Source organism: Lepisma saccharinum, chromosome 28, assembly GCF_977018435.1.
Source record: "Lepisma saccharinum chromosome 28, izLepSacc3.1, whole genome shotgun sequence".
Lineage (NCBI taxonomy): Eukaryota > Metazoa > Arthropoda > Insecta > Zygentoma > Lepismatidae > Lepisma > Lepisma saccharinum.
In genome coordinates this window covers 24,323,682-24,337,686 of record NC_139256.1, presented here as the reverse complement: position 1 = coordinate 24,337,686, position 14,005 = coordinate 24,323,682, and the positions used below count along the sequence as shown (strand labels likewise).

The window sequence follows — 14,005 nt, the reverse complement described above, 5'->3', positions numbered from 1 at the left end:
AATTATCAAGTTCAATACTAGTATACACATATGAAACGACCTTTTCTTATATAAGAGCCAAATTTTAATAATTAACAGAAGATTGACTACGATTCAATTACATAAATCTCAATATTTCTCTTTCATGGTAGAGTTAGAATAAAATAAATGGCAGTTACTATAAAAATCTAGTTATGAATTACAAACCTTTGGTGACATATTATATTCGGGCATGTAAATGTTTGCTTATATTAACATTATTAGCTGTTGCCATCTAGTGACAAATATCACAAACAAAAATTAGTGTGATATGTGTAAGGGAAAAATGTCTACGAGGGTAATTTCATATAATAATGCACAATATATTTTTTTTGACATAATGAATCCAAGTAAATATCATCTTTGCTTCATCTTTGTGTTTGTCGAAATTGTTTTGGTCTTGGTCCACTCGCTTGACTGTGGCTTCAACTCTAGTTCAAAATCTACGATCCACTGTTTGCTCACAACAAACTTAACGCACAGCTTCTTGCCACGTAAACTTTCAATTTTGATGCACAATGTTTGATCGTCAACCCTCACTGTACCCTAGGCTCCAGCAGACGGCATTGCTAACGCTCGTCATTTCCAACTGCAAGTGGAGTAACTTTTACCCTGATTGCATCATCCACTCCGTAGTGTTGCCGCCTTGTGCATTATTTATGAAATGAACCTCGTACATTTTGATAAATATTGACATTATATTTTACATTGTAAATTTCAACTGCATACAAAATTTTGGGCAGGAGAAATTTATAGCGAGAAATAATAATTCAATAATTATTCATTTGTACATATATTATTCATTATTACTGGCTGAATGGCTGGCACGAACAGGATGTTGAGACTGAATTTCAGATTCATCAAGTTCAGAGAAGTTGTTGTTGAAACTATGCAATTTTGAGAATCTGAATTAAATTTTTGAATGGATTTGCAGAAATGTATGTATTTATTTTTAAGTTGTCGAGTGGGGAGCGCATGGAAAGACTGTCAATTTAGTCATATTTGAGGACCCTGTTGTTCAAATTCCAAATTTGAACACCACAAAACACCCCCCATAGATTTTTCTCATTTTTGGATATTTTTAACTACCATCATTCCTGTATCGACTGACAAAGTCTTGTCATTGTGTTTTTCCTTATGAGGAAGAAAAATGAGATTGTAATTTGTCCTGCACCAGCAATGAACCACATCGCAGAGTACCCATCCCAAATCAGAGAATTTGCTGCGCCACTGCATGCTCCCATTCTAGAACTCTTGAGAGCGAATGGGTGTGAAGCAACGATCTATGAACTAACTCCCCTTCCCTCACAATAAAAAGCAATTGAGGAAAAGCCTAGCAAACACTTCAGAACAAAACTCAAGGTAAAAGGAGGCGTGGATAAGGAGTAGTCAAGTCATGAAGGCGAGAAATGAAAGCAAGCACCCAACTGTTCCATTAGAGAAAGAGAAAAATAGATGGCGCTAAGATCATTGACATACACGTTCACTCAGCTCATCAGTATAATTGGGCATTCACTCATGTTTCGAGTGAGTGATAAGAGGTCAAATTTCTGTTTTTACTCAAGTGCTTAAGGCACCTTCTCCACTTCTCGCTGTTTGATCAAGAATCCTATCGGAAGTAAATGTTCTCCGAGCAAGGTTACTGCAAAAAATAATAAATGAGCACCGTGGAAAGAGAGGGTCGAATAAGTGTTGCCAGCTATAGCGGAAAAGACTTAGTTGCAGTGACATGTTCCCCCTAAATATCTAAAAATTAGGGGGCAGATCGTACGTAATGTGGGGTTTAGATTCATATTAAAATTACATATTTGTTATTTTACGTCGCTTTTCTTCCTTTTATTGGCTAATCACGACATTGCGTACAAATCTAAAGTAGATTGGGGGGATCAATTCTCAGGCTATGTGAGAGCCTGGTGCGAGGGGATGTTCGCTGCGAGAGATAAACTTATAGCTTGGGGGTACTAGCCCGTAGAAACAACGGGACCACGTAACCAAGCAGAGGGGGCTAGCCCCTGTAGAATAAGGAGAACACTTATACATTTGATTTTAACACTTCGGGGTTGACTAGTCTGGCAGGGTTGTGAGAATAAAATAAAGGGGATAAAGGAACGTTCGTTTACCTCTGTCGTTGAAGGTTTCGTTGAATCTGTAGAAAGGGCGTAGTCCTGAAATAAAGTTCCTTCGGTATCGCAACTCCGCGGTAGATCTTTACGTAACAATTGCGTATCAGAGAGTTCGGACGCAACGACCTGAGAAATGTTCTCTCGACCTATTTATGTGTAATTGGAACTTCCGATCGTTAAAACCGTTGACGAGAGTGCGTCTATCGTTAACGGTGTTTTTAGCATAAAGCTGTGTTTGCTTATTTTTCATACGATTTCCTGTAGAATTGCCTGTGTTATGTGCTTGTAAGATGCTATTTCCAGCTTCTCGGCCGGACCCTTTTGGCGACGTGATTAGCCTATTGAGTTATGACGCCAAGGGGCAACCTTTGGCGTGATACGATTGAGACTGAGTAATGATTAGATTAAGATTTGGTGAAGGGACACTCAAAGAGAACTCCCAGGCCGGGATTCGGACCCGCGAACTTCTGAAAGTTCCGGCTCGTGACAAAAATTGAATGACTGCAGCAGTACTTGGGCTACTGCCATCCATCATGTAATATAGTGGCAGTAAATAAGGACAAGCAAGGATCAACACAACCCCATGAATCCAGGCGGCAGAGCCTCGTTGGTCTGTAAGAAGAAGTTATAGGGGTGTACAAAGGGAAAGCGAGATTGACTTTTGGTTGGTTTACCAGGAGACCCCTAGATTATTACGCAAACTTTTATTTGTACTTTTCAAATATAGCGTCGTTCTTCTTCCACTCTTGGTTAATCGCGATAATGAGAATGAATGATGAATTCATGACATTTATGGAAGGGAACTCACAAAGGAACAACCATACCCAGGACAGGACTCGAACATGAAAATTGCCGTGGAGAGGTTGTGAGTCGCTCTGGCTACTAAGGAGACCATCATTTCTACACATTACAAAGAGAGCTTTCACATCGACGCGACAAATGTCACGTCAGAAATAACCAATCAACAGCAACGTTTCACACGGCAGCAGCACATGCTACACAAGCCTGCATTCGATTGGGGAAATCCTCTAGTAATACCTGTCACGTGTTGCGTATCGCTTTGGTGTGACATCTCTCTAAGACTTAACGTCATAGCGTTTTCTAAAAGGATTAAAAACTAAAAATATCATGGAGAATTTAGAGAGAAGGGGGTTGTGTGAAGAATAAGAACAAGACTGATCAAAAGTATTACAAAAAAATATTTTTAAACGAAAATAAAATTAGGACAATATATAGTTGAAATGATAATTTGCAGGGAAAGAGAAAGGAAACGTAGTAAGAATTGGAAATGAACGCATCAGTATTTGGAAGATGTAAGAGCGGAAAACGCTTAAAACAAGTGGCGCAACCGCAAGGGGGGAGGGCATTGCCCACCTAGGCTTGAACGGAAATCAATGAAACGGGGGTCACTAGGGGCCAAACATTTAAGTAAAAAGCAAGCCAGTATTGTCAACTTTTATGTCGGACTTAAAACAACAATTCGAACAACTCTTCCTCTCTCTCTCTCTCTCTCTCTCTCTCTCTCTGTAGTTCTTTCTTGCCTCCTTCCGATAGCGAAGAATTTTACATTTAAATAACATAAGAAAATTAACAATATTTTTAGTGGAATGCTACATTACAAATTCAAATAAATATTTAGGAAATTACTATTATCATTACACGCGTACATTAATATTGTCCCGGGTTCGAATCCTGATTTGGACATCATGAGTGTTCTTCTTGAATACCCATTTATTAAATTTGTCACATCATCACTCATCGTCATCTTCGCGATTAGCCAAAACGGCAGAAAAGCGACGATAAATAACAATCAAATCAAATCTACAGGGGTGGTTGGTGACTGAATTAGGTGAAAGAATAGTAGGGGAAAAATGCAGTAATAGAGAAAATTAGATCAATAGTTACACACTAGAAACCCCATTTTTAATAAGTATGTGTAACTATTGATCTAATATTTTCTATTACACCCATTTGTTCTACTAATTCTTTACCTAAATCTGAGCCACCAGCAGTCGCTCCACAAGCCAAACATTAATATTGGATTGGTTCTTGCCCCCCCCCCCCCCTCCCCGCTTTGTGCAACAGGTATTTGCCCCAAGGAGAAACCGAAACTTGCCGCCCAGACAAAAATTTGTGGTTGCGCCCCTGCTAGTAACCTTTCTATGAAATGGTAGGCAACACTGCTTCCAATTATTATTGTATCCTTGGACTTCTGAAACGAAGCGTCGAGGATTCGCTGGAAAAAATGTAACTGGGGAGAGAATGGATGTAAAATGGGGAGCACTTTCTTTGCACTTCTGAAGAGTTAGTCACAGTTACGCGGTCAACTCTGATGAAAATTTTGCAGACGAGTCATATCGGATCACTGAAAGGAAAGGGAAAGGATTTTTCTTTCTTCTGGAGCCGAAAAGAAAGGGTGTGGTGGCCTGGAGAAAGTCCGCCGCATCTCTGCATCGTGGGCTATAATAAGGGATTCCTCCCTCGCAACAATGTGCATTCTCTCTCAGCTTCCCTCCGTAGAACGTCCATCACACCCAGGCAGCAGCATGAAGACGTCGCTGGTAAGTGACCATCTCAAAGAGGACAAAGGGTTAGGCCAGTGATGTGCGTCTACGCGTAAACAACATAGTCTACATTCTACACATAGACTATTTTATACACGTAGATTACGTAATCTATGTAAACAATATGGCGAAAGGTGATAACTTAGCAAAGACCGGCGTGGAATTAAAAGAAAATTATACTGCGTATCAGTTGCTGACGTGTGTGGAGAACTTTTCATACTCTTTCTTTCAAATTCGAACAATTTCTCACCTAGGAAGAAACCTAATACAGGAAATATTCTATTGCTTTATGGGAAAAGACCACTCTCGCCTCACGACTGCCATCTGTTGTTGTTTTTTGCATACTATTAATCTTCCATAGTTGATAATAGAAGATAAGAGAAATTTTGTTGTAAATAGGGTTCTTTTCATTTCGTTAAGAACCAATATAGTTGAAAATGTCACTTTCATTTCATGAAACCCTTGAAAATTACTTTTAATGCACTTTAGATTGTCTACGTAGTCTATGTAAACTACAACCCAATGTAATCTACGCGTAGATTACGTGTAGACAACGCATGTAGACGTAAACTTATAGTCTGCGGCACATCACTGGGTTAGTCTCAGCCAAGCGGCGTTGGGGTGGACTAGCCTCGGATTTATATATATGGAGAGTATGGGGTAACAATATCGTTAGCCTCACCCCTGTACAGTTTCAGTAGTAACTTTTAACCCTTGTAATCAAGGGGTTCTTGGTTCGATACCCTGTAGAGGCGTTTAATGGTTCGGTTCTAACTATAAGCTGTATGTTCAGTCCGGGTTAGCATTCCTGTGCATAAAGCGGACTTAAAAATTAACTCGATCAATGTTGGTCCAAATAATATCACATGGGTGATTATAATTTTAACACTTACAATTCATTTTTTTTAAAAAATGTGATCCTTTTCGAAGTTTTACTAGTGACTGCTAAGATCCTCTCCTTCTGTCACTCGCTCTTCCTACTCTTCTTTATTCTTTCGTTCTCTATTTCTCTGTTTCATCAGTTTCCTCTCTCTCTTGCTCTTCCTACTCATCTTTATTCTTTCGTTCCCTATTTCTTTGTTTCATCAGTTTCCCCTCTCTCTCTCTTCCTACTCATCTTTATTTTTCGTTCCCTATTTCTTTGTTTCATCGGTTTCCTCTCTCTCCGCTCTTCCTACTCATCTTTATTTTTCATTCCCTATTTTTTGTTTCATCAGTTTCTTTATCTCTTCATCTCTTTCTTTCTCTTTCGGTTTCCAATGTTTCACAATCTTCTTACTTCAATCTCTTTCTTACTATGCTCCTGTAGTTCTTTCTTTCATTTTCTTTCTTCTCTCGTTCCCTCTCGCACACTTTACCTCTTAATACACCCCCTCTCTCTCTCTCTATTTTATTTTCAGTTCCTTTCTATTTCTTTCATCATTTTCTCTATCTCTCTCTCTCTCTAGTTCTTTCGTTCATTATCGGTCTTCTCTCTTGTTTGTTTATCTTCCAGTCTTCTTTGTTTCACCATCTCTTTTTTTCTATCTCTTTCTTCCCCTGTTTCTCTAGATCTTGCCTTCATTTTCTGTCTCTTTTAAATCTCTCTCTATCTTAATTTTTACTCTTCTTGACTTCTCTCTTTCATAATTACCTCTGTCCCTTTCTTCTCTCCCTCTTTCGGCCTTCTCTTGTTTCTCTCTTTAGATTATCATTGTTTCACCATCTCCCCTTTCTTTCTATCTCACACGCTCTCTGTTTCCTTATCACCACACTCTCTCTAGGTTATATGATTCATTTACATAGATTGTTATTGCCCCTAGAACATGATTCGTTTGAGATAATTTTGGAACGTCATGTAGCTGAGAAAATGCAGAAAGTAAGACGGTTCCAATTTGACTTGTTATGCACAACACATCGTTTGAATATACATTGAAACAGGAACTTTTCTCTAGTTACAATTATGTCTGCAACAATCGAGATTATCTCGGTACGTTTACTCGTCAGACCTTGTTGCAGAATGGTTGGCTTATCAAGTTATGTAGCCAGAGGGTCCAGGTTTGGCTTACGGACTTCTTTTTTATCATCATCAATTTCGTCAATTGGTCATTCATCCTCAACGTCACGATCAACCGACAGGCAGAAAACCCAAAATTACAATGTTAATGATTACTTTGTACAGTATCACTTCTAAATTTTTCGATTTTAAATAATTTTGAACTCATTAATTTTTCCTAATCTCACAGTGTAATACGTCACTACACTTAGTTTAGCTGTCAAGAGTTTTACTTCAACTTCATGAGCTACAATACACCTCTTCATCTTTTTACAATTTAAATAAATTGGATTTTTCAATGAATGCATTATTTTATTTGAAAATCCATTTTCAAAGTAGCAAAACACTTTTAAATACGCTCACTAGATGTCTCTCCTTGTCTCTTTAATTGCAAGTTGTCCTTCAACTCTGTATGGACATAAAGTGTTATCATATTTACAAGACTATAGCTCAGTGTTAAAAAGATTAAACATAGAAACAAATGACAGGTCGTAGAATGAAATAAATGTTGTAAAAAATGATTTTATCTAACACTCGCTCTTAAAGTAGTTAAGTGATGCATGTAATATATAAAGTTGTAGTGTTTTGTGCCGAATCAAAATTGATTATTTGCCATGCTTTGCAACTTTCTTCACTGAACTGATGAAAATAATAATAATTTAATAGCGGCCCAAATTTGAGATGGGGTGGGTGCAGAATCGAAATGTTATCATTCCGTAATAATAGCGTCTAAGACTATTTTGCTTAATAACGGTTATATTTGGAAAGCCATAAAAATGCCCTTTATTACTTTGTTCCTCGTGTTCAGATTATCAAAAACACCTTCGATAAAAAAATGTAAAAAAGGCAAATCTCCAAAAATTAGTGAAGTACCAGTGGGATACTTCAACCACACGTTTTTGGGTTACCACCGTAAGAATTACCAAAGTTAAAGGGTGCCATTTAGATAGCAAATACAAGAAAATAAGGCTGAGGGAGATCTACCTTCGAAACAAGAATTTCAATGAAAGTTTCCTTGTCCAGAGTTCAGATACTTAAGAGCATTTTTCAAACTAGGTTTAAATCCCGTCATATTGAAATGCTTCAGTCGAATTCGCTCAAATCTAAGTCTGGATCACATTACCACAAGATATTAGCTATCATGGAAAGTACAGCCCAATACATCTCAATTGCAATATTGAAACGCGTTGACCGACATCTCTCAAATGTAATACGAGCCCGGTACTCTCAAACTATTCAACTGCTCTAAATATTATGACCAGAAAATTCTAAACTTGCCGTAGTTGAGTGGTCAAGATATTGATAACTTACCCAATCACTCTGCCTTCCCTAAATTTCGTGCAAGTTTCATAACAGTCTTGGAAATATGAATAAGTGCAATAGTGAATTAGCACAAATTAATGATCTGAAGGCACAATTCCATTCCTGTCTCTTACCAAGCCACAATATCTTTCTCAGATATTATTTTTGCAGAAAATCCAGCAATAAAGTTTCGTGAATTCTCTAATATCCTACCACGCAAGAAATATTCACACGTCGGTGAAGTAGTGACACACGGTGTCGATTACAAAAGTTGTGGTTCCAGTACTATTCATGGCATGAAGCTTCTTCATTTGTTTTTGCCCTATACACAGAGAAAACCGAACGCATCGAGTCTATTTGATGTACCAGAAACGCAAAACTGTATGTTTTAGCCTTTGCCAAAAATCAGGTTTACAGTTTGATATTTATTTGTATAATGTTTATAAATGTAACGCATTGTAATGTAATGCATTTAAGCATATATATATCGAGCTGTACTTTAATTCATCCACTGATACATTTTTGATGCACCTTTCTGCATCTCTCTCAACTTTATGCATTTGTCTCAACTGATGTATTTATCTTCCTGCGTGTATCCAGTGATGTGCGTCTATGCGTAAACAACGATAGTCTACATTCTACACGTAGACTATTTTATACACGTAGATGACGTAATCTATGTAAACAATATGGCGAAAGTTGATAACTTAGCAAAGGGCGCCGTGGAATTAAAAAAAATATACTGCGTATCAGTTGCTGATGTGTAAGGAGAACTTTTCATACCATTTCTTCCAAATTCGAACAATTTCTCACCTTGGAAGAAATCAAATATAGAAATATTCTAGTGTTTTATGGGGAAAAAACCACTGTTGCCTCACGACTGCCATCTGTTGTTGTGTTTTGCATACTATTTATCTTCTTTCGTAGTTGGTAATAGAAGAGAAGAGAAATTTTGTTGTAAATAGGTTTCTTTTCATTTCGTTAGGAACCAATAGTTGAAAATGTCACTTTCCTTTCATGAAAGCCTTGAAAATTAATTTTAATGCACTTTAGATTGTCTACGTAGTCTATGTAAACTACAAACCAATGTAATCCACGCGTAGATTACGTGTAGACAACGCATGTAGACGTAAACTTATAGTCTACGGCACATCACTGCGTGTATCACATATTATTACACCCGATCGCCATCTTCCTCAGCGTAGTGAGTTAAACTGGTGGAAAAGTTGAAAAGCGACTTTCAAATAATACAATAATAACTTATAAACATTATAATAGCGTGATATTTAATTTTAAATATTTAAACAACATAAAATTTAAGAAACCAATTCTGGTCTCGTTCACGGGTTTCAGACTCTTTTGTGAATTGGAACATTGGCTCGTATAATTCCTCAAATTCTTTTGTTGTTATAATCAGCTCTCATCCTGTGTCAAAAGCTAACCTTTCTCTTTTGTCCACTCTATTACAGTCCAGCAATTTACTTTCAACTCCAATAGACTTTCACCTAATAGCTCATAGTTGCTTTCTTCACTCTCCAACTAGGCAATAACCATTAGAGGAGCTGATGGTCCTTAATTTCATGTTAAATATTGTTCAACGTTTCTTATCGGAAGAATTAAAAATCAAACCATTGTTAGCTTCTAGCTCAGCTTTACATGTGCTGAGTTTTAAACAATCCATTGTTGAAGCATGTGATTTTACAGTTTACTTACAGAGAATTGGGTTTTGTACAAGTTTATTTTGGGATAAACTTTAGAAAATTGTACTAATATTTGTTTCTTTATACTTTATTATTTATCCGCAGTGACAGCGATTAGGAGGGCGAGGGGGGCACTTGCGCCCCCACTTTTCACCACTTTTGCCCCAGCACTATGCTAATTCTTATCTACAAAGGGAAATATACTGTCTTTTCTCCCCAGTTTTGAAACCCAATCGCCGGCACTGTCAGATATCACTGTGTATCTTTTAGCGTCAGATGTACAGTCATAGACAGTAAAAATTGAGCATCTATATCCGGACATACTGTCTTTGCTGAAAAGCGTTATGCGTGTTGCCTAACTCTGGGACGAAGCGTGAACTTCAATATCAAATATTCAATGACAACTTCAGCCATAGCCGTACAGTTAGGCAACAATATATAATGCCATGCAGTGAATCTAGAATTTCAGGATATAGGTGTCTAATTTTATTGCAGGCGACCGTACAATGTATATAGCGGCTTGGAAAACGAGCTTGTTAAGGTTATTGCCACTAAAGTTCTCGGGTTCGAGTCCTGGCATCGTCATGTCCCTTCAACAATTTCATCTAATCATCACTCATCGTGGCGATTAGTAAAAGCGGCAGAAAAGCAACTCCAAATAAGGAACTGCAATACAATGTCTAGGAAAGCATGAAATAAGCAACATTTTATAAAAAAACAGTTACATAGATGCATCCAATACATTTACTTTAAATTACACGACTAAAACTGTATTACCATTACAAAAAACATAGCTCGGAAACTACATGCAATAGAACAATGCTGCTGATTGCCATAGATGCTATACACCTCAATGTGCGCCCCTCTAGTTGCTCTCAGAACATAAAGGCGGTAATCTACTTCTGCCCATACACGCCCCAGAATAGCACCAATAACAGTTAGGATACTCTCCGTTATTCTTCTTCTAAGAGTAGCAACATCTGGAACAGGAGTGCGGTAAACACAATCTTTGACATACCCCTAGAGGAAGAAATCTAAGGGTTGATATCAGGAGAGCGCGGTGGCCAGGGAATAGGTCCATCACGGCCTATCTATCCACCTGCCAGGGAAATGAATATCCACAAGACCTCGAACTTCCTTGGACCAATGAGGTCGTGTCCCATTTTGTTGAAAAATTATGGATATAGGTTGTCTGAAAGTAATAACTGAGAATGTTTACATTGATAACAGCATTGTTCTATTGCATGTAGTTTCCGAGCTATGTTCTTTTGTAATGGTACCGGGACTTTATGAACACCCTGTATTGTTGCTCAAACTTTCCTACCAACAATCTCATTTTCTCTCTATCGGATTGACCTAAAGATAGAGGCTCAAGGCTTATATGCCTCGTTCATCTTTGTAGAACACCGAATGTCGAAATCGTACACCGAATTGTATTTTAGTCTTGTATAGTTGGCTATTGTAACGTTCGTTTTCCCAAGACTGACTTGTAACAAGAAAGCGACCACAATATGTAGCACTCGCGCTGGAATCCACAGTGTACAATGCTGTAAGAGTAGATGCTGGTTTACAAACCTTGCGACAAAACTCATAACTACAACAGTTGGTGTTGAAAAGAAGGCCGCTTCACTTTCCAAATTATTTACACACCTCCGAAAGCATATTATCTGAGACGGTATTTCACAGATCGTAAAGAGCCAATGTAAACGGCACACAATAAATCACTTGCACTGCCATCTATGATCTCCTTCACACGAGAGAGGATTGTAAAAATGTCTTCGTAAAGCCTTATCTTGCCAAAGAAATCTGAACATCAGATGGTTCTGCCCACTTTTATTGTTCATTGTTCATTGAGCGTCTCCGACTTTCCTTGTCGAAGTACTGCAATTTTATTGTTCCAAGACAAACTCTTGAATTGGTCTGGTGCGGGGCACATCTAAGCCTGGCCCTCCTAACTTAACCACATGCACATTATTAGAACTAGGCCGAATTCAGTTAGGAATTGTTAGATTAGGATGGCCAGGTATAGAACCCTTAGCAATTAGTTTCAGTGATGCTAGAGACAATGGTTCTTTATCGGCATCTGATGTGAATACATAAATCATATCAAAGCAGTCGTGGTAGCATTGCTGGGAGTTGATTAACATCCGGGAAATGGCATGCTTTTGTTTGCGAAGGGTGAGTGAGGGTGAGGAGCTCTTCTGCACTCAGAGAATTAATTGCATCATATCGATTGATGCACCAGAATGCATCGATTGATGCATTAAAGTGTGTTTTATGGCTTCTTCTAAGAATCAGATTCACATTTGGGTGCATTTTTGTATGTCGTGAAAGAAACACCAAAGTGCATCATTTGATTCAAGTGAGGATTTATTTCAGTCGAGATGCACTACAATGCATCAGTTGATGCTTTCTGATGCACCTTGATGCGTTTTCATGCACCAGAATGCAACTTTTTTTATGATGCATTCTGGTGCATCAAGGAACATCAACTGATGCATTGAAGTGCATCTCGACTGAAATAAATCCTCACTTGAATCAAATGATGCACTTTGGTATTTCTTTCACGAAAGAATGGCTTTGGAGAAGCCATAAAACACACGTTAGTGCATCAATCGATATGATGCATTTAGTTTTCTGTTTGTGGGGATGTCTTCAGTTTGTATGGTTTATTTTACCTTGCTTTCCTGCCGCTTTTCGCGAAGATGAGGATGAGCGCTTATATGATGAAATTGATGAGGAACACTCACAAGCAACACAAACTCCCAGGCCGGGACTCAAACCAGGGACTCCTGGCTTTGTAGCGCCATGTGTGAACCAGTCACTCCGCTACGGAGGTTGGGTTAGGTTATAGGGTTTGGGAGATGTAGTGTGTGGTAGGTGCACAGAAGGATGGCAGCCGTGCCACGTTTTGTTGGCGGAGCCAAAAAACTCTTTGAGCTTATGATAGATTAAGGATAATTATCACAAATCGTACACAATAGCCTGCATATATGTTAAAATTCTTGGGAAATAATACATGAACAGAAAGTGACAAAACTATTTACTACATAATTCTATTTCAGGTAATTATACTCTCTGGCCTAGCCACTAGCCTTGTTTTGGCAGGCGAAGACGTCGACTATAAGAAACAGGAGAAACGAGGGGCATCTAGCGGCAGCTATGGCGGCTACGGACAAAGCGGCGCTGGAGGTGGCTCAGAACAGATCGGCATAGCACACGACGAAGGAGGCGATTCAGGCTATGGGGGAGGAGAGGCAAGCTATGGAGGGCATGCTGGAGGCTATGGAGGACACGCTGGAGGCTATGGAGGACACGTTGGAGGCTATGGAGGCTATGGAGGAAGCGGCGGTGGAGGCAGCTCCCACGGGGAGATCCACATTCCACCCCCGCAGACTATCCACATCCCGAAGCCGTTCCCTGTCCACATAGACAAGCCGATTCCCGTCCCCGTTCCTCATCCAGTAGCCGTCAAGGTGGCGCACCCTATTCCGGTTCCAGTACCTCAGCCGTACGCAGTCCACGTTCCCCAACCGTACCCGGTCACCGTGATCAAACAGATCCACGTACCCGTCGAGAAGCCCATACCCGTTACGGTCGAGAAACCCGTACCGTATCCAGTGGAGAAGCCGTACCCGGTGACGGTCGAGAAACCGTATCCCGTTCCCGTACCCAAACCGTACCCTGTCCACGTTCCTGTGTACAGGACCATAAAGGTATATGTTCCCAGCAAGATCAAGCATTCCCATGGTGGTTGGAAGCGAGGAGGCTACTACGGTGGACATTACTGATCCTTACTTGATTCTAGTCTGCCTTGCAGGTAACTCTCTATTTCTATTTATTAGATAGACAATTTATTACACCCAATCATGAAAATAAAAACTAATGTTCTTTAGTTTCCTACTAATTAATTCCAACAAAAGTTTTGTCAGTCTGCTTCACCCATCCTTGGCCAAAATCACATTTCTTATTTGAAATTTCACTCCCTTCATTTTGAAATTTGAATTACCCCTCCACACGTCCTCGTCCTTGATTTGGTAGAATATATCGAACAAACACTCATATATTAAGCAGGATTTAATTCCAGAAAGCCTGGTTTCGTATTACATTATACTAAAGCTCTTGTCTACTCTTACGGCGGGCGAGATAATTCAATGCGGTAAGAAACGCAGCAGCCTGTAGAACGGGGTGCGCGTAGTACTTCCTCCCACCACGTCGTAATTCTCGGCGGCACCGATGCTGTCCGGTTGGTCTGCGGCGTAT

At 39.3% G+C, this 14,005-nt stretch overlaps 1 protein-coding gene across 1 annotated transcript; it reads left to right on the top strand.

Annotated features, from left to right (window-relative positions):
• Positions 1–4,630: 4,630 nt before the first annotated feature.
• On the top strand, positions 4,631–13,533 carry LOC145980862 (uncharacterized). Its single transcript, XM_083113944.1, has 2 exons — positions 4,631–4,702; positions 12,808–13,533. Exons 1-2 carry the CDS (start codon positions 4,631–4,633, stop codon positions 13,531–13,533), a joined length of 798 nt encoding a protein of 265 aa, XP_082970070.1.
• Positions 13,534–14,005: the final 472 nt, after the last annotated feature.

What these genes read in the sequence shown, in the direction of transcription:
- LOC145980862 (XM_083113944.1), top strand. Translation starts at nt 4,631, where the DNA reads ATGTGCATTCTCTCTCAGCTTCCCTCCGTAGAACGTCCATCACACCCA. An exon ending in GCAGCATGAAGACGTCGCTG is followed by an intron (nt 4,703 to 12,807) that starts GTAAGTGACCAT and finishes ATTCTATTTCAG; the next exon opens with GTAATTATACTCTCTGGCCT.